At 42.6% G+C, this 23,396-nt stretch overlaps 1 protein-coding gene across 9 annotated transcripts in view; it reads left to right on the top strand.

Moving 5' to 3' along the window:
- Nucleotides 1-23,396, top strand: part of PDE1C (phosphodiesterase 1C) — a 1,706,308-nt gene that overhangs the window by 1,394,604 nt on the left and 288,308 nt on the right. For all 9 annotated transcript variants that reach the window (XM_086964785.1, XM_086964792.1, XM_086964789.1 and 6 more), the window contains 2 exons: nt 13,534-13,662; nt 21,258-21,359. In XM_086964785.1, the coding sequence (XP_086820911.1) occupies nt 13,534-13,662; nt 21,258-21,359 (231 nt within the window). The remainder of the gene's footprint in view (nt 1-13,533; nt 13,663-21,257; nt 21,360-23,396) is intronic.

The following is a 23,396-nucleotide window of genomic DNA, read 5'->3' as shown; positions in this document are numbered from 1 at the left end:
TCTGTCGTGGCAGACGAAGTCGGTACCCTTAGCCGCTAAGAATGAGGGGGAGGTCTGAGACAAGAAAACGTAAGTCTCAGTGCAGACACTCTTCCCCAACTGAGCTCTAGGGTTTTTGCCATTTCCCTGCAGACACAGGTGACCTTGAAGGGGTACTATCCAGATGGGGGAGGATTTCTTTGATTTCTGACTCTCAGCTAAGGAAATCCCATACTGAGTTACATTCCATCGACTATAAGGCGTCAACTCATCTCTGGGAATCGTTCTGTATGTGTCGACATCCCTACTCATATTTCTAATTCCCGCCACTAGTGCCTTGTTGCTTGAGTTTTTCCCCGGAACATATGGTTTGAGGGCAAACAGGAACATTGCTCGAAGTGCCCACAGAGAACCATGGTAGCCAAAGGGCAGGACAAAATATGGAATACCCTTATCTGTTGTGTGTGGCATAAGTCCACATACCCAACAGTTCGTGGTGTTCATTACAGATTGGTGCTGGTGTAGGAGTTGGACGAATGAATTATTTACAAATTCTAATCTTCTGGTAGACTCGTGTTCAGGTAGAGGGTGGAAAGAATGCGGGGAAATAGTAGGAGGAGGTGAGGGCTGAGTGTTGTGCATGAATGGAACTCGAAAAATGAACAGAGCATAGCCCACCAAAAACATCATTATGCTACACAACATAAAAATGCATATTACTAAAAATTGTTTTCTTGCCATTACAGTGCATATTTTCCTTTCAAAGTTCGTAGATCTAGCAGGTCTCTCTACCCTTGAAAACTCCATCCTCTAGTTGCTGCCCGCGGTGGGAGATTGATTCTGCTAAGGAGTGCTTCTGTTCAGTCCAGGGTAATTCCCTTGGACCAACCAGAACCGTCGACCTAAACGTCTCCAGCTGCACTCCCTAGACTGTGGCAACCTCGACCCTAGCAGCAGAACCGGATGGCGGTTTGAAAATCAAAAATGAGCAAGTTCCCTGGGCGAGAGAGCTGCGCGATCAAAAATAGTTCTTGGGGGAAAGAAAATCTCATTAGTTTACTTTTATTAGTTTGTTTTTCTTGGCCTCAGATTATACCGTTGTTTCCCAGGTATGGTGTGGTCTTCAAACAAGATTTCAGGTTCTGTAGTGTCCAACTGCATTGATGGTGGCACAAATCCTTGCAGAATGTGGTCACTCTCCTTTTCTGTACCAGTTCCTTTCAATCGTGCATCATTGAAGGGTATAAAGCGTGGCACGGATTCAGTCTCTGAGTCAGCAATTCCCTCCTGGACCCATCGGTCATATGGAAGGGGCAGCGGGACCCGTTTGCAATGGGCGCCGTGCACCCAATTTTTCTTGCCGTGGACACGTACTGCAGAGCGGGTAGTCAGTAGGACTTGAAAGAGTCCCGACCAACGAGGCTCCTCGTTCTTGGTTCGCTTGAAGTTCCGCACTAGTACCCAGGAGCCAGGTTCGATCGTGTGGCCTGGATCATCAGACGCTGGTGGAGAGGAACTGTGGACCTGTTGGTGTAAAACACGCAATTTAGTTGTCAATTCGTGCAAATAGTCAAGCAGTACAGGGTGCTCTATCTCACTGAGTTTCTTGGGCCTTGGTACTCCCCATATATTAGCTGGGCGACCGAACACGATTTCGTGCGGGCTAAGTCCCAGTCTGGAATGGACAGTCATTCTGGTAGATAGGAGTGCCAAAGGCAGGGCGTCAGGCCATTTAAGACCTGTGCTGGCTTGGTTCTTTGCCAATTTCAATTTTAATGTGCCGTTGCAGCATTCTACTAATCCAGCTGATTGGGGTGATTTGCAGCGTGGAACTTCTGGTGTATGTCTAGACACTCACACACTCTCTTCATCACTCGTCCCACGAATTCACTTCCATTATCACTCCAGACAATTCTAGGCATACCAAACCTAGGGAAGAATTCTTTGACAAGGGCTTTGGCTGTGGACAAGGCAGTATTGTCCTTAAGGGGATACGCTTCCACCCACCTGGAGAAGGCGCAAACAACAACAAGCACGTACTTCAGATTGTTGCACCTTCCCATGTGGATGAAATCGAGCTGCAAAACCTCGAACGGATACGTTGGAGGCGCAAAATGACCAGCTGGAGTTGGAGTTCCCCTACCGGGATTGTACTTCAAACACACCATACAGTTCTTGACCAAGTTCTCTGCACATTTTGGGATGCCACTATTCTGCCATACTGGGGCCAACAACTTACAGATTCCTTTCGCACTGATGTGAGCCATCCCATGAGCCATTGTCACTACTGCAAGTACATACGCGTCGGGTAACAGCCATCTTCGATGCTCTGACAATTCGACCCAACAATCATTCGCATCCAATCTACCCTTACTTTCTCTCCATTCATTCACCTCTTTCTCAGTGGCCTCGAACTGTATGGACTTCACACTTTCAATAGTGTCCTCACACATACCCACATCAGCGATCCATCTCGCAGGACCTACAACATACATTCGACTCATTGTGTTCCTTGCAGTCTCTTTCGCAACTTCATCTGCAAATGCATTCCCACGCCCAACAACATCTTGAATCTTTCTGTGTGCACTGCATTTCACAATCGCAACTTGTAGTGGCAAGGTCAGTGACTCGAGAAGCTCGTTAACTAGCTGACCATGTTCTATTTTTGCACCATGCGACGTCAGGAACCCACGTTCATGCCACAATCGTCCAAAACTGTGAGCCACGCCAAAGGCGTACTGGCTGTCTGTATACACATTCACGCGTTTTCCTTTTGCCAACACACACGCTCTTGTAAGTGGAATTAACTCTGCTGCTTGAGCAGAATTGTGTGGGATCCGTGCAGTTTCTACAATCGTGTGCAATGTTGTCACAGCATATGCTGCAGTCGTATCACCATTCGGCAACTTGAAACATGAACCATCAACCCATAAAGCATCGTTACATTCAGGAAGGGGAGTGTCCTGTAAGTCTACTCTCCCTTTTGTCTCTTCTTCTGTCCTAAAACAGCAATCATGTTTTTCGACCTCATCTGTCTCTGTTGTAATGGGCAATAACGTGGCTGGGTTGAGTGCATCGCACCTCTTTATGTGTATGTGACTCGCTAGCAGTGTCAGCTCATAACTTGACAGTCGAGCACTAGTTAAGTGCTGTGTCCTCGTTCTGTTTAGCAAAATGTCTACTGCATGTGGGACCCTAACGATCAGTGTATTATTCATTACTAGTCCAGCAGACTGTCGAATACAGACAGCTGCTGCAGCAGTGGCCCTCAAGCAACTTGGTAATGCCTTAGCTACAGGGTCTAGAGTCGCCGAAAAGTACGCGCATGGGCGCTGTTTGTCCCCAAAGGATTGTGTCAGGACTGATAATGCGCAACCTTCCTTCTCATGAACGTATAATGTAAAAGGCTTACTATAGTCGGGGTTGCCCAACACAGGAGCCGAACACAATGCATCACGCAACTCGTGAAAACTTTTCTGACAATCTTCAGACCAAGGCACAGGATTGGGTGTATCTTTACAGATTAGTGCCAGCAAAGGTTTGGCCAACAATGAGAAGTTCGGTATCCATTGTCTGCAATATGATGTAATGCCCAAGAAAGCACGTACTTCTCTCTGTGTCCTTGGGACACTCAATCTTGCAATTGCCTGTATTCTATCTGGGGTCAGTTTTCTTCCCTCCTTCGATAAGATGTGACCTAAGTAGGTCACTTCTTGTCGAAAAAACTTCAATTTCGAAAGAGAGACTTTGTGCTTCATGTCACATAAATGACACAACAACGACAATGTGGCTTCCTTGCAAATCTCTTCAGTATCCGCAGCGACCAGCAAATCGTCTACGTACTGAATGAGAGTCGCACCATCAGGTAGAACAATCGTGTCACGTTGTGCTTTCAGAGCCTGACTGAATGTAGATGGACTTTCACAGTAGCCCCGAGGAGCGAGTTTGAGGCGGAAGCTTCGACCTCCTAAATTGAAGCCAAAAATATCTCTGCTCTCCTCAGCAATAGGGATACTGAAGAAAGCGTTCTTCAGATCAATCACGGAGAACCAAGTGGCTGAAGCTGGAACCATAGTCAATAGGGCAGTAATATCAGGAACAACTGGAAATTGTGGTACAACAATCTTGTTCACTTCTCTGAGATCAATCACAAATCTGTACACAGGTGGCTGTGGAGGATCAGTACGCTTTAAAACAGGTAAAATAGGACTGTTACAAATGTTGCCCGTTGTCTCTTCAATGACATCTTTCTCAATCAGATCGTAAGTGATCTCTAACAACGCCTTTTCACATTCGCTAGAGATCTTGTATTGGGGAATACGTGGCAACCTAACATTGGCTCGCAATGTTATGACATATGGCGCTATCTCCAAAAGACCCACATCATTAGAACCAGTAGCCCAAAGTAAATCCGGAAGAGATGACAATTCAGTTGGAATATTCTCCTTTGACAAATACATTGGGAAAATCACTTTCTTACCTAGGGTAAGTTGTACTCCCGAAGGAGAATAGTACAAAGTCGCATATATTCTCTTTAACAAATCCAAACCTAACAAATTTTCGCCACAACCTGTTGTAAGAATGAGGGGTGCTTCTAATTCATATGGGCCAACAGAAAGGGGCATAGGACTAGAAATCGGGTTTCTAACCGGGGCGCCAGAAAAACCTACTGAAACATTCATTTCGCCAGACAAAGGTGCGCCAGGAAGTTTTGAGTGCATAATTGAACTTTTTGTAGCACCAGTATCCAGCAGAAAAGGTTCTGACACTCCTGATGTAATCACCTCAACATAAGGTCCATTCTGATCTACTGGAACTGAAACAACTCCCTCTCTTTGTCCATGGCTGTCCTAGCAATTATCACCCTCATTCTCGTTTTCTGCATAGTAATCATCGGCATAGTACTGAGCTGACCTAGAAGACGCATTATTTTGTTGGTCGAAGCTGTTCATGGAATTCTGAGGCGGAAAACAAGTAGTATTCTGGGGGAAATTTCCACGGCCCCTACCCCTAGTAGCCTGTTGAACACCTCTACCTCTTGCACCAGAAACACCATTTAAACGTCGCAATAAAGCTGGACAACTATTCTTGAAATGACCCTCTTCCTTGCAATACGCACACTGATTGGGCCCATACGGTAAATGCTGTTGAGAAGACTCATTTCGTTGTGAGTTTCTCGAATACTGCTGTGGTTGCTGATAATCAGGCTGACTAGTAGTGCGAGGCGGATAGGCTTGCTGGAGAAGGACTTTAGTTTTCAAATCTTTAGTCTTTTTATATGCCTTATCTTGCTCGTCTTTGCGCCTATTTTCGTAGTACTGGGCTGTGGCTAAAATCTGTGCTGACGTGGAAACAGCCCAAGCACTCTCTGAATCTTTCAATTTATTACATAGTTCAGGGAGCAGATTATGCTCGAACTTGTCTACAAACAATCTTTGGCCACCTTCGGTAGCCATATCCTGACCACTATGGTCGACGAAAGTCTCTTCAAATCTCGTGAAAAGTCACACACATTCTCATCTTTCTTCTGCTTGCACGCAGACAACTTGTCCCAATTTACACGTAATTCAGGCATTAAAGTTTTCATATATGTGATAATCCTACCAGGAAGTTCCGCTACTAAAGGCTCAGGCTTAGCGCCACCAACTTGTCTAGCATCAGCAGCAGTAATATTAGCCCATGTGTCACCTAATTCTGGATCATGATCTGCATGACGAATCTTACTCCATAAGGGCTGTGGGACAACATTCCCAAACAACATGTCTACATCCGCTAAATTCATTATACATGAGCTGGCAGTCTGTGTTAGCTCCTTATAATACCCTGCAGGATTTTTGCGAGGATCAGGCAATGTCTGCTTGAGTGCTAAAACTTCAGATCTTTTCCAGGGGACATGTACCCATACACGCTGGAAATGTGGCAGAATTGCTGGATTCGCATTCGCATCACCTTCCCTCCAACCTGGAGGAACTTCTCTCATGGGGTACTGTTGCGCCTTTTTCCTACCTGGCACGTCATTCTCATATAGTGATCTAGAGACGTTTCCGTTACTCCTATAAGATAACAACAAATCTATTGCTCGTTCAACATCGGCACCTACAATCATGCCTTCATAAAACTTGAATCGCATACGGAATAATTCCTTCATTTTGCGTTTTGGATCATTCGTCTCCAACTCTTCGCAAAGATATACACACATCTCTTCGAATACACATCTCTGAGTGGGTGCGTCCCACTGACGGAAGACTTCCATAACAGACTGAACATCATACCTAACAGTATCAGTAACCCATTTGCGTGCTAACTCATTCAGCACATCTCTTTCCTGATAATCAGGCAGTTGACTACGCAACTGTCTACGTCCTGTGTTAGGGGTCGTCTTAGGCGACCAAAAGAAGGGTGAGAACAGACCAGTGACAGTACTTGCCACTCTCTGTCGAACAGAAGGAGAAGCTTGCGGAGAGGCAGATGTGCCAGAAAAGACAGGCTGATGTAAAGAGGAAGTCGAGGCAGTGGCAGAGGAAGTCGAGGCAGTGGCAGAAGTAGTATCATGATGAACAGTTGGAGCAGTAGGCAAAGCCGCAGAAAAAGCAGACGGAGTATGTAGCAAAGGCGGCGGCCCTTGAGAGGGCTGCGCCGGAGAAGTAGGAACCAGCTGAAGAGGAGCTGGTGCTTGTGTAAGAACTGGAGTTCGTGCGCCAGGGCGCAGTATAACAAAGCGCTTCGGGGTGCAGTAGCATCTAGTGCATATGGGGGTGGTGAACTCAGTAAATGGGACATTAATGGATCCTTCTCTGATGTCCCTTTTGAACCTTGTCCTTCATGTGGCAACATTGGGTAGCATTTATCTACTGCTAACTTCTTGCTTCTGAGCATTTGTTCACTCTCCTGCTCTTCCTCATTATCCCTGTGTGCAATGGCAGCTTGTACCATTGACATACCTCTTTTATTTTTCTTTGCTAGTTTTATTTCTTTCTGTTTGGCTTCTTTGCGCCATAGGCGAAAAGAGTCAAACATCGCTGGCCGGGCTTTCTTCTTGAAAATTTTGACCTCGAGATTATCTAAAATTTCTGCGTCAAAGCTACCATATTGGGACCATTTTAAAACACCATCTTTTCTGGTGTATTTTATCCACATTTCATTATATGTGATAGGGCCTACTCCATGCTTTATATAGAGCTCATATGTTGGAGTTCCAATCGGAGGAACCGGACACGAATCCTCTAATCGGGAGTCCTTACTACAACCAAGACAAAACAAGTTTCCAAGTCTGCTAAGACCAGGCATCTTTGCTCACTAGTCTAGCTTCAAACTTCAAAGGATTATCGAATACAATATTTTCGTGAATACTCGAATCCCTTGGTTTTGGCGCTTGCAAGTTCCAAACAAGGTGTATCTCAAGGATACCAAAACTAAGAATCAAACTAAGGACTGGGAGACGCTCCACTTATACTTAACTGAAGTATTGATGATCGATGACGTCGCTAGAACACTCGTCTATCGTTTCGCTCTGCCAAGGATCACTGGGTCCAAAACAGGGTGATAGTCAGGGTAGCAGTCCTTCGTAGCCGTCGGGATGCGGGGAACCTCGCAGCAAAGACCTTTGGAACCACATCGACATACAGGGGTCGCTGAAGTGGCTGGCCGTCCTCTGGAATTTTCACACGAAGCTCCTCACGAACATCTGGCTTGGACCGTCACCGCTTGATACCGCCCCGAGTTGGGCGCCAACTGAGGTGCCGGGTTTTTAGGAACCCAGTGGTGCCAGGGGAAAACACCCGAAGACCTCTTGAGTTCTTCCTGTTCAGGACCACAGAAACACAGAGTCTTCTAGGTGAAGTCAAAGATCGAGTTTTATTGGCTGCAACCAAGTAACAAGCGTCCTAGAAGTACAACAGCATGGGTTGTAGATTCTCAGGAGACTGTTCGTTTTTACAGAACCAGCCTTCTCCTTTTATACAAAAATAACAGCTGCAGGCAAGAATTCTTTAGTTTACAATATGGTCATATACATATTTCCAAAATAATGAAAAAGCAAAGTCATGATGGCAAACCCACATTTTTGATGTCCAGTTTGTGATAGATGACCCAGCTCGGCCCAGAACTACCATCAGATATCGATGAAACCCCAATAAAATCGGGCACCTCCTCATCGTAAAACCGGCCATAAACAAGAAACATGGACAGGTGTATGTGTGTGGATAACATGGTTTGTATGTAGTGAATGGTTTATGGCATGTTGTGCCTTGATGCTATCTTACTCGGCCACTGGGCGAGGAACTGCCCGAACAGGTTTGGCTGGAGGCAGTGGAGTCAGCTCGGCCAGGTCATGGGGAAGTCAGCTAAGGTGGACGTGTCCTTTCAGATCAAACTCGGCCTTAATCAATTGACTATATGAGGGCAAGCCACAAGATGGATGCCGTTCACAAAATGGAACCCGAGGGTTCGAGACGGAAACCATGATTTAAGGGTGATAGCATCACTCAATCACGACGCAAATGAATAGGGATAATGTCCTAAACATTACCGGTCTGCCGACACCAAATTCGTCAGGGTACGATGATATTTTGTGACACGAGTGTTGGGCCTCGGTACCATATTATAGCAGGGCCCAGAATTTTCAGAACCACACTGTACAGCGGGATGAACCAGCAGGCCAGACCAGCTCACGGTTGAAGGTGGGCAGTTTGGCACTCGCGATTGATTTGGTCCCTTCAGGAGCTTGCTCAAACTTCTGGAACTTCTTCCTGAAGTTCCTTTTAAGGGTGCAAAGTGTCCAAAACACAATCCTAGGGTCTGGAATCTCCAAGATGGTCCTTGAACAGCTCAGACCTTAATTCCCACACTGCACCTAGACAAAACCCTTACAAATCCACTGGACTCACTCCAGGCAGGAGATTCTTGGTGGTGATGGTCATGGTGACCTCTCTTGACCTGTAGCCTGCAGGGAGTCCACTCTTTATTCCTCTTGAAGCAAGGTACATCCAAAGGTATGTAGTTCCAGATAATACAGCAGGTGCAGTCAGTCAGAATACAGAGCCTGATAGTGCAATTCAAGTTTGCAGCTTGGCAAGACTTCTTCTCTTAGTTTCAAGCAGCAGTTCTGCCAGGCTCTGCACCTCTCACATATTTATTGTGTTGTCAGGGGTCAAGTTGGAGATCACTCCTGTCCAATGAGGAGCAGGGCAACATCCTAGAGTATAACCATTTCCTCCAAAGATAGGCATAATCTTCTCCCAGAAAACCCTATTCCTCCAAATTCCAGTATGGCCGAAATCCCAGCAGAGGAGAAATAACTATTTAAACCAACCTCCAGAATGGCTCATTTCCATAGCTCCACTCCTTCTAACATCTGTATATTCCTGCCTGAAGCCTGCTACCTGGCTCTGATGGAGGAGCTGATGGGTAGATGGGCATATTATTCACTGACTGTTCTATCCCCTTTGGCGCTTCATGCTTTGTGACCTATTCCTACTGCTTTGGCATTCCTGTGTAGCAGAGCTCTCCCTTACAGATAACCTATCACTGGGCGAGCCACTTATTACTTCATCAAAGCATCTTGGCTAATCCTGTTAACTTTGACCAATAAGACTAGACCTCAGGAAAGCTGAATTTTGGCTTACAGACAAGAAAGTCTTATAACTTATTTTCTGTATATTTTAGGATACATTCAACAAGGGCATATTGTTGGATTTATTAATACCGTTCTCCTAAGTCTTTGAGTTATAGTTTCATTAATTCTTAGAGATAGTTATGCATTAATAAACTATTGCCATGTTATCCTATGTAGCTGGGGATCTACAATGGGGAAAATAAATGTGCAATTTTTACAACTCCAGGTCACATGCAACATCTTTTATAAGGACTCTGCTAATAGTTACAGGACCCTCCACCCCTGGGACACCTAGGAGAGACTTTAGTTGTCCTATACATGCAACAATAGTGTAGATCCTCACTCCCCAGTTCTCCTAGCACAAAAGTAAGTTTTGGGACGAACTTTACTACAATGGGGGAAGTGAAATGTGCCAATTCTGTATCCTCAGGGCATATTAAAACCTCTTTTATAAGGGCCCTCCTTGACCCCTACCCCTGGGACGCTTAGGGGAGACCCTTGGGATATGTAATATGCCAAAATATTGCAGTTTATCACTTTTTAGGTGCCCCTACGACCAACGTCGAGTTTATCAGAATTTACAATTTAAACCGGCCGAACATCGAAGAAGTATCCAGGAAGAAGTGTGTGAAAAGCGGAATGTAATGCACTATTTGCAGAGGGAATTTGAGTTATGACAACATATCTATTTGCTCAATTTCTTTTTTTTAAATGGATTAAAACACTTTACTACAGTATTTAGCTGTTTGCAAATTATGCAGAGATTTGGCACCGCTGTCGTGATACTTTTCAGGAAATTTTTTATCAGCTCTAACCTCACTGCCTCAAGACGTATTGTGTCTCTAGACACGGTGGGTCGTACAGATGGCCTCGTAAAATGTACTTTTGTTTTCCTGTTTCAAATGTCAGTGCACAATTTTCAGGCTCAAATCAATCCAGCTATTCAGATAAGAAAGGCTCACTGTCAAATCCATCCCCCAGGCTAAAATAGGAACTGAAGCACCCTCAACATCTATACTTATCGTGTTAAATCAGTAAAGCATTCAGGCAGGGCCCTGGAGACTTCTGAAATAAGTGCCTGTCAATCCCTTGCTCTATTGACCTGGTTTACACTTGACTAAAACCATAAGAAATCATGCAGGAGAAAAGGCAGTGAGATAGAAGAGAGAAAAGCCAACATAGGAGTGATGCAAATATCTTCTATTACATGACAGGTTCGTTGTTGCATTTCGTTCACCTTTATGCTTGTTCAGGAAATTCACAAAGCACTTTTATTGATCGAGACAGTGCGAAAATGCAGTTCAGTTTACACTGCTCTTCCTGCATCAAGGAAGTCCTCTGCCTCTAACTAAGTAATTTCAAGGGTGCAAAGAATCATTTAAGAAAATGTCATACATTGCGTTAGAGTTCAAAGCCACACTGGTCACTTATATGGATGTGACAGCAATAGTGACTGAGAAGACCTGCAAGAAACCTTTTACAGCTCATTGGGCTTCACATTTAAGTTTGGATACGGGCAAGGGAGAACATGTGCAAGTGAATGAATTGAGAACTTGTGGTATTGAATGTTGTCCTTTGTAAAAGGGCAGTCTAATCCAATCCAATGCAATCTGAATTTACAGATGCAAGTATATTGATGCTAATAGGAGCTATGCAAGAATAGCTGTGCCCAAAGTCTTTATAACCTGTGTGTCTATGCACCTGTATTTGGGTCAAATAGTCTGGGGGTCTGAAGGTCGCAGAAAGCAAAACTTTCGAGGCTGAGTCTAAGCTGACCAGAAGAAATCAGTTATAGATTCGTTTGCCCTTTCACACTTTTAATCATTTTCTAATTTACATTCCTGTTTTTTTGACTCGTTGCAACACTAGAAATAGAAATCGTGATTAAGGGATTGACTGGAAGGTCTGACAAGTAAGGGGCTTCATATGAAAAATGGTCCCCGTGACAAGAAGCTGTGGGGAATGGCGAATTATACCTGAGCATCAGGTACCATGGAGCAAGATAAATAGGACACAATTTGAACAAAAGGAAAAAGGGTAATTGTGATCATATTCCAAGGATGCAGCAGAGAGTGTGGCCATCTTTAAGAGTATGAGCAGATTTTGAAAACCATTAATGATTTTTGGAGTGGATATCCTGAGCTGAATGAGTCAAATGAAAAATGTTACCCCAGTTGGGCATGTTTAAATTCATAATCCATGCTAGTTCCCCCCACCCCCCACACTTCAACTACTCTGTCAAGCACAGTGGGCACCAGTACTTTAGGCATTGGCCTCACCCACACCAGTCAAGCCCAATGGCAGCCAGTGGTTGTCATGATGATCATGCTTGCATCAGATGTATTGATATTCTGATGTGATTGGAGGTTGGAGCTATGGGTTATTGTTAATGGCTTTATCTGTTGCAGTCATTTAAGCACAGCCTTTCACTCAGTCCTTCCCTTGGTCATTCCCCAAGACAAAGAATGCTCTCCTTTATTTCCAGTTAGTTTTGATGGTGGTAAACACGCCTACTCCTTTACTTCACAGCCTGCTTCACTGAACCGGGTTGTCATTAAGCTTCCCACCATACACCCTGCAGTGCATAGTTACAACTACAATGCAGCTCCACATGGTGGGACCTGATTAGGCCAGACTTGATAAGGCATTGTCACTCTTTTGCTGCACTATTCACAGTAGTTGAGTGACAAGAAAACATTACAATATTCTATTATTTCAGAAATGTTATTGTGGGTTGCTTTTCAGATGTGGACGCTTTTTGTGGACATGGAAAATATACCAGTGGTGTTCTTGCTTCTGTAGACAATCAAGAACTGGAAGAATGTTTTTTGAGTCTTAGGCCATACTGTTATTTACAAGGTGTTAAACTCTGTATTGTTCTGAAATGTCACTTTGGCTCCTAAGGTTTAACTAGTATCTCGGTAGGGGCCTGAGTGGCATGTGCCCTTCTCCTAGAATCAAATACCTTCTTGTGATGGATTATGCTTCATGCCTGATGTTGCTGAGCTTCCTAAAGGATATGAATAAATATGTTGCACTACTTTGTTTTGCTATAGATTGTTTTTTAGATGTGGTGCACAAATGTCAATGGCTGTGCCACCTTTATCACGATTCTTGGCATTGCTGGGTTCTGACATAATGAGGTTGTCATGTATAGCAGAGTGACAAAGCTTGTATCATAACAGTCAGATCGTGTAGTATTTATAGCTATTTTATTACTGATCTATGCCAGGTGTGCTAAAGACTGGATTATAGAAGAGGAGTAGGGATTGGCTGATAATACCATAGGTAAGAGGAAAGGAGAATTGTTAGAGATCAGATACCAGTCGGTAGGCGCAGAGGAAGACATTGCCCATCATTCACAGCCTGTGGATATATTGTAGTGTCAAATATGGCACATGCGAGGAAAGTCACCAGCAGGCTCCTCGCCGAAGATACTGGCAGCTTAGATTGATTAAGACAACACATAGACAGTATGTTGCAGACTCATTTGCACAATTAAAGAAGAGATGGTAGCTTGTGATATACCTTTCAGATTTTGGAAATTGAGACTGGATTGGTAAATCACGTTACTCTTTGTTTTTGAGGGATAATACCACTGACGGGTAGCAAAAAAAAAACACTTTAACCTGATGTATAGGAATTGTTTAGCATTATATTAAGTGGGGAATTATATTTCCACATCAAAGTATTCAACAGTAAATGATTCAGGCTCCTGATTTGCTCCTCTGCTTCTGATGTGAACTGTTCCATTGAGAAGAGCTATTGTAGCCAAGAACTTGAGGACTCAACCTCCACTGCAGAGAGTTATTTTCATTATCCTTCTAGCATGCGCATTATGAAATGGAGCAACTTAGATAACCATAATGATGAAATGTGAGTAGCTGAAAACAGATCTCTTGCCGCCTGTTTTTGAAGTTTTGCTTGTTTTTCTTTTTCAGGTCAGATTCAGCCATTCTGTACAACGACCGATCTGTACTTGAAAACCATCATGTGAGTGCGGCATATCGGCTTCTGCAGGATGACGAGGAGATGAATATTTTATACAATCTCTCTAAGGATGACTGGAGGTGAGACGAACGATGGGAGGCTGAGGGAATCCTTATGGGGAAACAACGCGAGACAACTGCTAATGCTTAATCGAAGCATATCTCCCTACAAAAGTCAAACTAAGTGACAAACGCAGCCATATAGCCTTGTAGATCTTCTCTTCCCATTCATATTTATTCAGAGTCTACCGGGGTTTATTTAGACCCATGGGTAGGTACTGAAATCGGTGCAAAGAACATTTATTCTCTTGAGATCATGAACAAATATCATTAGTACACATTATCAGCTCCACAAAACTGCTTTCATAAACCAGACGTCACCTGTCTTTGCGCCAAGGACTGCCTTACTTTCCATTAAGGACCTGTAATAGTGCCAGCTAAATATGGTTTGTGTTCTGGCCCAATATATATATGTTCTTTTTAAACAGTGACTAACAATGATATCTTACAAATTTACTTTAAAAACATTAAATTAAATGTCAACTCAATAAAAAAAGAAGAATAGTCAATGAGTGTATATAGAAATAGACAATCCCTTTCAATGCTATTCCCTATCAGAGCCCCCCCCCCAAAATAAAAAATAAAAAATGTCGGAACATCAATGTGTCATAAGATCACTGACCCATGAAATCACGGAATGGCCTGCAGGTTGTCTATTTTCTTAAAGACCTGAAATAGAGCGCAGGTTAAGAGAGTTTTTGTGTTTTTCAGTGGCAGGAGGGATGCTTCTTTATGCAAACACATGCTAGGTGAAGTCTAAACAATGATATTTCTAACACCCAATAACAAATAGCAATTTTTGTAACAGAAAGATTTACGAATTTTGTATTGTCAGGTAAATAATTATCATATTAAACTTTTTATTTTTAATTTTTTTTATTTTTGCTTTTCAAATTGCAGTATAGAACAGTTCATAATTCCAAATTTATGGCATTGGTGCATTGTACATATCGTATATAATCACAATACAAAATTTACATTGTCACAAAGCATAACCTCATGCATGTCAAGAGTTACAGTCATGGTAATAACAGACGTTAGCTGGCAGGGCAGGGGTGAACATGGTAGCAGTTTAAATACAGTACGAAAATTACACATCTGTAAGTGACAGCAGGTAAGTTGTGAGCGGTCCCTAAATGTCATGGGGTTTGGATGCTGATGGCAGCTCCGCTGCATAGCATGTAAGTTGGTCACGGTGGTATATTAAGTCCTGCAGCCACAGTTTAGTCGTAGGCACTGTCCTACTCTCCCAGCAGCTAGAGATCCTGCATTTAGCCATGAGCAGTGCTATAGACACGCATTTTTAACTGGAAGTTTTTACTTTAGCCCAATCCCCAGCAGACAAAACCCTGGTTTACAGTCGAGAGTTTCTTCAATCATCAAGCAAAGAATTCGTACAACTGAGCCCCAGTATTCAAGTATTTTAGGACATTCCCAGGCTAGATGATAAAAACCAGCCCAGGGGCACCACAACGTTTACAGGCGTCAGTCTGTCGGAGCCCAAATTTATATAGCTGTGTAGGAGTATAATACAACTGATGCAAGTATTTAAAATGCACCAATCGTCGATTGCCATTTGCCGTCAGTTGGCCCGTCAGGCAGCAGCTATCAAGCCAGTCCTCTTCAGAGAGCGGTTCTGGCAGCACAGCATTCCATTTATCCAACGCATTCGCTCCCACAGGTGTCATGTTGGGCTGCCCTATAGAGTTTGGTGATTAGTTTGGTCCTGGATTTAGCAGTGTATAGGAGTTAAAGTGCATCAAGAGTTGGTTGCTCCGAAGGGAAATGTGGATTAAGCGTGCGCATGGCCGAGCGCAACCTAGTATATACAAACACCTGCATGGCGGATGCCTCACTCCGGGCAGCCAAGCCTTCTAAGGTTACAAATTGGCCTCCAGGGAATGTGTCCACCATGATGGACAATCCCATCTCTGCAAGTGTCATCAGTGTACCAGCCTCCTGGGTGACTGAGATCCCTGAATGATGGCGCAGTGGCATGTTAGGAGCATATACCGGTAATTTATGCACCCGCTGACCTAGATCCTGCTAGACTCTAGATGTAATTTGTATTGTATCAAATTCCCCTTTCTCATATACCGTGTACAAGTTCACTATCATGGTCTTGAGTGGGATGGGATGCACAGCGCCCGCCTCCACCCCCACATGCGGGATATATGCTGGGTCATATTGCCAGTAGTAGGCGTATTGCACCTGCGCACAGAGGTAGTAAAGATGGAAGTCCGGTGCCGTAAACCTGCCCTGATCATACAGTAGGGTAAGTGTCTCCCACTTGAGCTGAGGTTTCTTTCCTCCCCAGGCTAGCGTGATCAGGAGTGAACGAAGAGTGTAAAAAAATGTCTCGTTAGACGTACCGGGATATTTAAAAAGAGATATAAAAATCGTGGAAGTACTACCATTTTCATTAAGGCTATGCGGTCAGCAAATGATAGAGGCAATTTAATCCAACAATTAACCTGCTCTTCTAGCCGTGTGATGGCTGTGCCAAAATTAGTTTGTATGACTGTCTGTTGGTCCCTGTGCAACCATATTAAGTATCATATTAAACTTTATCACCCGTAGAGCTATCTTGGGTAGGATAATGAAATCTTCAAAAATGAATGGGAAACAAATGTGTGTTATTGGTAGGGGTAAGTACGCACATCCCACTTGTAATAAGGTGACCAACAGGGTATAAGGTCCAGTAAAGGTCTCAGTAAATTAGCCCCTTGCCCAACCCTTGGTAGTTGACAACGAGCAGTCGGGGCGAACTTAGGAGACTGGAGTGTAAAGCATTTAAAACCCCCAATGCATCAAATAAGAATTACATACCACACAATAAAAATTCCAAACCAATTTATAACAATAGGCAATATTTATTTGAACAAATAGACACCAAAACAACAAAAATCCAATGTAGGGACCCAGAGATATTAATTTTTAAAGCTTAACCTCTTTATAGTGCTTAAAAACATATAGTGCCACATTGGTACATCTGGGTGCACTCGACCGGGTCAAAATCAAAGTTTGAGACCAACCACGATGCAGCCGGATACACTAAGTTGGAGACCTCTGTGAACAATTTACCTTTACACTTAAAATCTTTTCTGGAGCTTTTTCTTCCAACGTTGCTTGGTCATCGACAGCAGGCCGGATTCAGTGAGGGTTCGCCGGCTTGACTTTCTGCGAGGTCCCAGTCAAATCCTAGAAGACTTGAGCTCCTGCGCTTTCAGGGAGATGAACCTGAAATCCTGGCTTGGTCGCAGTTGAGGGTAGTCGGCTTGATGTCTGGTTGGTCATCTCATGGAGCTTTTTCATAAAAGTTCTCTGCACTTCAGAAAGTGCTTCCTGAAGGTATCGTTGTAGGTTCCAAGTGTCCTAAACACCAATTCAAACATATGGAATCTCCTAGATGGTATCTGGGCTGTTTGTACTACAATTCCCACAATGCACCTTGACAAATCCTTAAAAGTCCACTTGAAGCACTCCTGGATGGGGAGTCTTGGTGAAGATGATGCAGGTGAACTGTGTTAACCTGTAGCTTGCAAAGAATCCACTCCTTAATCCTTCTTGAAGCAAGGCACAGTTGCTAGGACTGTAGTACCACATAGTGCAGCAGATGCAGTCATTCAAAGTGCAGGCCTCTGGATGCAGATGCAGATTCCAGCAGGGCTGTCCTTTCTTTCCTTGTAGTTTCAGGCAGCAGACCCGAGAGACTATGCATCTCTCACATATTAATTCAGTGTTCTGGGGCAACAAGTGGGGGCACCTCTGCCCATTTGAGATGCTGTGTGCCCATCCAAAAGCATGACAACTTCCTCCAAAGTGTGGCATCTTCTTGTCCCACAAAGCACTGCACTTCCAAAATCCAACCTGGATGATTTGTCTCCAGAGGAGTAAGAACTAGCTAAACCAATTCACAGTGTGGGTAATTTTTATTAGCTCTCCTCCACCTGACCTCTATAAATTCCTGTCCTGAGCCTGCCATCTGGCTGGGGCACATGATGGGGGGTAGATATGCCTGGCATTCCTTACTGATCTACTCTCTCTATCTCTTAGAGCTCAGTTTGACTTTCCCAGCATCCTCTGCAGGACCCGACCTCCTCAGCTTTAGAGCTCTCTCTATGGGCCAGGCCCCTGATTACCTAATCAAGGCAGCCTGGCTAAGCCTGTTAAGGCTGTCAATTAGCAGAGACCAATAGAGAAATTTCTATAACTTTTCCTATGTACTAGTTATGATACATTCAACAGTGACAAGTTGTTGCATTTATCAATGCCAATCTTTTCAGTCCTTGAATGAAATTTACTCTTTTCCTAGAAATAGTTATACCTAAATAAAATATTGCAATGTTAGCCTATAGAGCTAAGTATCTACAATGAGGATAAATAAAATGGGCAGTTTGTCCCCTCACCAAGGCATATAAAACATATGTTATAAGGCCCCTGCTTATAGTTACGTGCCCTCCCACCACTGGGACACCCAGGGGAGACCCGGGGTGTGTCTAATATGTCGGAATAAGGTAGAATATAACTTTTAAAGTTCCCATACCATCAAAGTCAAGTCTGCAAAGCCAGACAGGCTTTAAAAGGACAACAGACACACAGCCGCTCACTCATACAAGTGCACAAAATCTGCCCTATTTATAGGTAGATTGTGGCCTCTTGCCCTATTATCTACTAGGGACTTATAGGGTCTGTCTTTGCCAATTGTAAGTGTACCCTATTATGTCTAACTTTTTAAACATAGCACTTGGCCCTGGGCATGATTTTGCAGAGTTCACGGTACAGTCAGAGTCCGTTACCGCTAGTATAATTCTGCAACAAATGGGGTGAACAGGGCAAAAGGATGGCGTTCTAACAGGAAACATCAATCATTCTAGTAAGGTAGCACACACCACAATTAATGAAACTGGTGCAAGACATGCGTAAAGTAACCAGAAGAATTGTATTTTGTGTATATGTGTTTATGTTGGTAAAGGGCATTTTGGTGCAACCCAAAACATGTCTTGGTATTTTCCAGGAGTTAAAATATAGAACAATAAACCTATTCCATTAGCTTTTCCTGTGCTCTAATTGGAGTTTTCAAAGTTGTATTAATCTTAATACAGTCTTCTAGATTTTACCACCAGCCACACAACTTTGTTAGATCCTCACTATGGCCAATTATCTCTCTTTGAAAGCACCCATCCATCTAGGTATCATAACTTAAAGCACCTCGAGCAGTAGGCTGGTACTGTTTAAAAGTTGTAGTGCAGTCTTTTCAGTGGCAGGTTTAGAAGACTGATTCTGAGACCCTCCTGGCAAACAAATTGGAACAAACAGAGACTATTAGAGGTACATCTAAATAATGGCCGCTCAGGGAAAGGAACATTGACATCACTCGTTGAAATGTGTAGTGTATAACCATGTCCAAGCTTTGATGTTAATCTATCCAGATAGGAGACACATAGCAACCAATGGTAATGAACCCCAAAAGCTCACATGTACCATCTACCAAGATAGACGCAACATCTTAAAATTGTGATCAATTAAAATGTCAAAGCTATGGCAATAAATATTATTGGTTTGACTCTTCATTGATATTTTACTGTGATGTAGTTAAGGCATAAGAAAGTTAGAAAGATCACCTCCTGTCCGGGTGTATTTGACGCATAACATATTTGCATTTCCAGTGATGTATCTTTATTCTTTTGATTAAACACTATCTTGTAAATCAAGTTATATTGTTCAAGCTAATATGAAGGCAATGGTATGTGTAAGATCACAAATGTTCATGGGGTGATGTCCATGCTTAGTTGCTTTCCTACAGTGCCTCAGTTACTCCTTCTGATGGTCCACTTTATTTTATGTGGCACACTTTGTTTCAAATGTTTTTATTAAAAGTTCATACAGTATAAAATAGTACAAGCCGCGTATCATTCATCCGAGGATGTGAGGCGAGTGAAAAAATGTGATAGAATAAAGCAGTGAATACAATCATTGTCCTTCATGTTATGTATTTTTTTCTGGCCTCAATGAATAGTATCACAGCAGCACACAAAAAATATCAACAGCAGATAAGAAATAGCTGTGTTACCCTCCCCCCTCTCCTCCAATCCTATACCCTAAAACAACAAAGAAAAGGAAAAAAAGGGAGGGCACAAGTGCCATCTGTTAGGTGTATTGAAGCTCGGGCTGTTAGTATCTGAGGGAACATAATGACCTATCTTATGGCGTGACACTGAAGAGGGGACTGTATCCCGCTGTGTAAGTGGGGCTAAAGGCTGCAGAGGTAGGGGTGACACTTGGCCTACAATAGGTGTGTCGCGGTTTATTCAAAAAGCTGGCAAGCTATCTATCTTGTGAGTATGAAGCAGACAAATTGTAGCCTTGACATACAGTCAATAGGAGGTTGCCCGCGAGTCATACATTTCTTTTCAGTGAATGAGAGTTTGTGGGATGTGTGTTCCATTACTAATGTATGCCATAGTCTGTTTAACCCCACGGAGATGGCTGGGGCTCTTTCTTTTTCCAGAAGAGAGCTACGGCACACTTTGAAACAGCAGTCTTTATGGATTTAGCAACATTAAGAGAACATGGAGAACGTCCAGTAAACCCTAAGATTTACCTCCGGAGGGTAAAGCACAATGACAACACCAAATTTAGTGGCAATCTGTAAACCACTGCCTGTTGGACAACGTGTTTTGGTTTACGGGTCTCAACGTCCTTGGCAATGGTAACTGGATGACCTGCGTTGTCATTAATGTTCATTGTGGAATGCACGTCTATGTTTGTGCACAGTGGATTTACAGGGTTTCTGGTAGATCTAACTATATGCAGAGACATATATGAGGACAAGATTCACTAGGATGTCTATGGCTTATACCCTGCTATATATTGCATGACAATTATATCTCATGCACTACATTGTTATACCAATAGATTTTGCAAGGTAAGTATACATAAGTTTAACGGATGAATGATATAGTGTTAGAGTTGGTAGACAACGTAAAGGTAAAAATGGCAATAATATGCCTCCCATGTTGGATTGGTAGGAGATGTGTTGGATGCTGTATAATTGTACGGCAATATTATTCATCTTGATACAGTGTTTGAAAACCATCTATGTTGGTTTGCAAACCTTTGTCCTTACATGCACCTTGAGTAAAGGGCACTCCAGCCTATGGTGCTGTTTTAGCCAAATGCATCTAGGACCAATCATGAGAGATAATATTGACTTGTACATTCATTTTAAGTGGGCACCGACCCAGGCTGCCAACACGCATTATTGACTCCGTCTGACTGTGTCTATCTGAGAGCGTCTATCGGGGAATAAATCCCACTGCTCAGGAATTAATTGAAGTGAAGAGCTGCTAATGGGTCAATTGGACACCATTGGGACCCCTCTTAGCTAAAGTTGAAGCTTTTGACTAATTTGCTCACACTAAGCATGGTATTTTCAAAGAAAACTCTCTCTTCTGCCCCCTCTCTTTCCCTAAATAGGAAGAAATATGAATGTTTTAGAGACACATGCTGTTAGAAATGTCCAACATAATTAGTAAATACAATATTGTCCTTTGAAATAAACTGCTTCCTCTCCTAAATATTCTTTTGTTTTTATGCTTGGTGTCTGCCCAAAGGGAGTTCAGGGCACTGGTGATTGAGATGGTGTTGGCGACTGACATGTCCTGTCACTTCCAGCAAATCAAGGCCATGAAGAACGCTCTGCAGCAGCCAGAAGGGTGAGTCACTTTGTGAAACCGCAGCCAGGCACTCTGCGCGCGCATGGTAGTGTGTAGACAGCCTCTGCACTGAACTAGAAAGAAAAGGCTGCCTCTGATCTTTAAAAAAAACATCTCTTTGTCTGCTCTGTTTACTGAGGTATTTAAAAAGCTCTGCTACTTGCTATACAAATATTGAATGCCCCATAGTTCTCTGAAATGGAACTTCTTGTTAGTAATGTTACTTCTAGTAATTGTTGGCAATTAGCTGTATTGCAGTAGGCAAAATATGAGAACATTTCAAGTGCAATTCGCACATTCCGTGACTTACTCTTGTACTATACCTGATTTACTTCTGGAATTAAGGAGTAAGTCAGACATACCACAAGAGCATTTCAAAGCAAAATCTCTGTGAAACAGGCAAGTTTCAAAACCAATTTAATTTTAGATATTTTGAATTTTAGAGTAGGCCGCTATTAAAACAGTTTTCTTTTTTATACTTTTTTCCCTAGTCCAGGCAGTGGATATTTGATTTGATGTAGTCGTTTTTGTGTCAAGGTTGGACAGACATTGAATGAAAGTAACATTTTAGTCTATGAAAGGTAGGCGCTCCCAGGAGTCCAAGATGCCTTCATTGGCTAGAATGACAGGTGAGTAAAAGAAGTTAACCTTCCATGTTCTGATGGATTATAATACTCAATTTGACCCTCTTTCTAAATTGTTTGGAGGATCATATCCTATATACCACCAAGGGAGAAAACAAGGCTTACCAATAGCAATTTCTCCAAAAGATCAATATAACCACCGAAGTACACACGAACATTATTTTACGCAGGATTAGCCTGAATTAAACATACAAGCGAATACTCATTCTTAAATGAAGCCTTATTTGTGATTCAAAGTGTTCCATGAGGAAATATTGCATATTCGTGTAACAACAAAGTTATTTTACCCACTCTTCTATGGTGAAAATTCCAGCTGGTCAGACAAAAATAAAATTAAAAAACTGGATCCAGTTGCTCTCATGTGCTGGCTTGTATACTTCACTGAACTGTTATGAAGAACATTCAAGATGATTCCATTGCATCTTGTGGCCAGTATGTATTGGCAGCAGGTTTTATCTGTTGGCGTTTGTGGGTATTCAAAGAGCATTCCTATTTTCCCGCTGAATATTTAAATGAATGTCCAAAACGTCATTAGTAATGGGAAGCAGGTGTCATTTGTAAATGTTAAGCTGCATTTTACACTAAAGTTGTCTTTTATTACCTGGAAACTATTGAGTACTATAGCACTCATTGTAAGCAATCTAACTGTGTTTCTGGGTTACATCTCACAAATATACTTGGTATTAGGTAAGCTTTTCTTTAGGAATGAGTCGAATTTTTGAAATTTGATTTTGCGAAATTGTACAAAATTTCACGACAATTATGCATAACTGGACGGAATTATGAGAAATGTAAATCTGTTATTTAGCACTTTATTTTAGCTCAAAAACGTCATCCTGTCAATTTATGGCACGAGGGCACAATTTGTGTTAAAAAAAGCATAGAAAAGACAATAACACTAAACAACAGATGCTTACGTTCTAGTTGTTCATGTTGTTTCCGCGCTTCTGCACTATCATTTTGCCATGAACAGCAATGTATTTATGCAACATGGTGTGATGTCGTAGCTTTTGGAATTTCGTGTGACATGCACAAGTCAACATTCCAGAAATTACGTTAATTACGGAGAGTAATTTACATTTTGTCTGGGCAGCAGGAGGTTATAGTACAGACATTGCATTTGCTACAAAAATACAATGCACCTAAGGATAAGGGAACAAGTAAAATGTATTTGTAACGGCCAAGGAAAGCAGGAAATTAGCATTACTAAACCCCAGACCAAAGTGCATAGTCCCAAAAGGTGATTATCATCAAATCAAATTGATTAGGTCATATTTCAACAGAAACAAACAATACAAAAAATATTAAAATCCTGGAATGTAAGATCCATCATTGAGATGTCAGTATAATGTGGAATACTATATCTTGTGCTAAGTCACAGTCTGCCATCAGC

Source organism: Lissotriton vulgaris, chromosome 4_1, assembly GCF_964263255.1.
Source record: "Lissotriton vulgaris chromosome 4_1, aLisVul1.2, whole genome shotgun sequence".
Taxonomy (NCBI): domain Eukaryota; kingdom Metazoa; phylum Chordata; class Amphibia; order Caudata; family Salamandridae; genus Lissotriton; species Lissotriton vulgaris.
The sequence above is the reverse complement of the archived record's forward strand: the minus strand, read 5'-3'. Positions and strand labels throughout refer to the sequence as shown.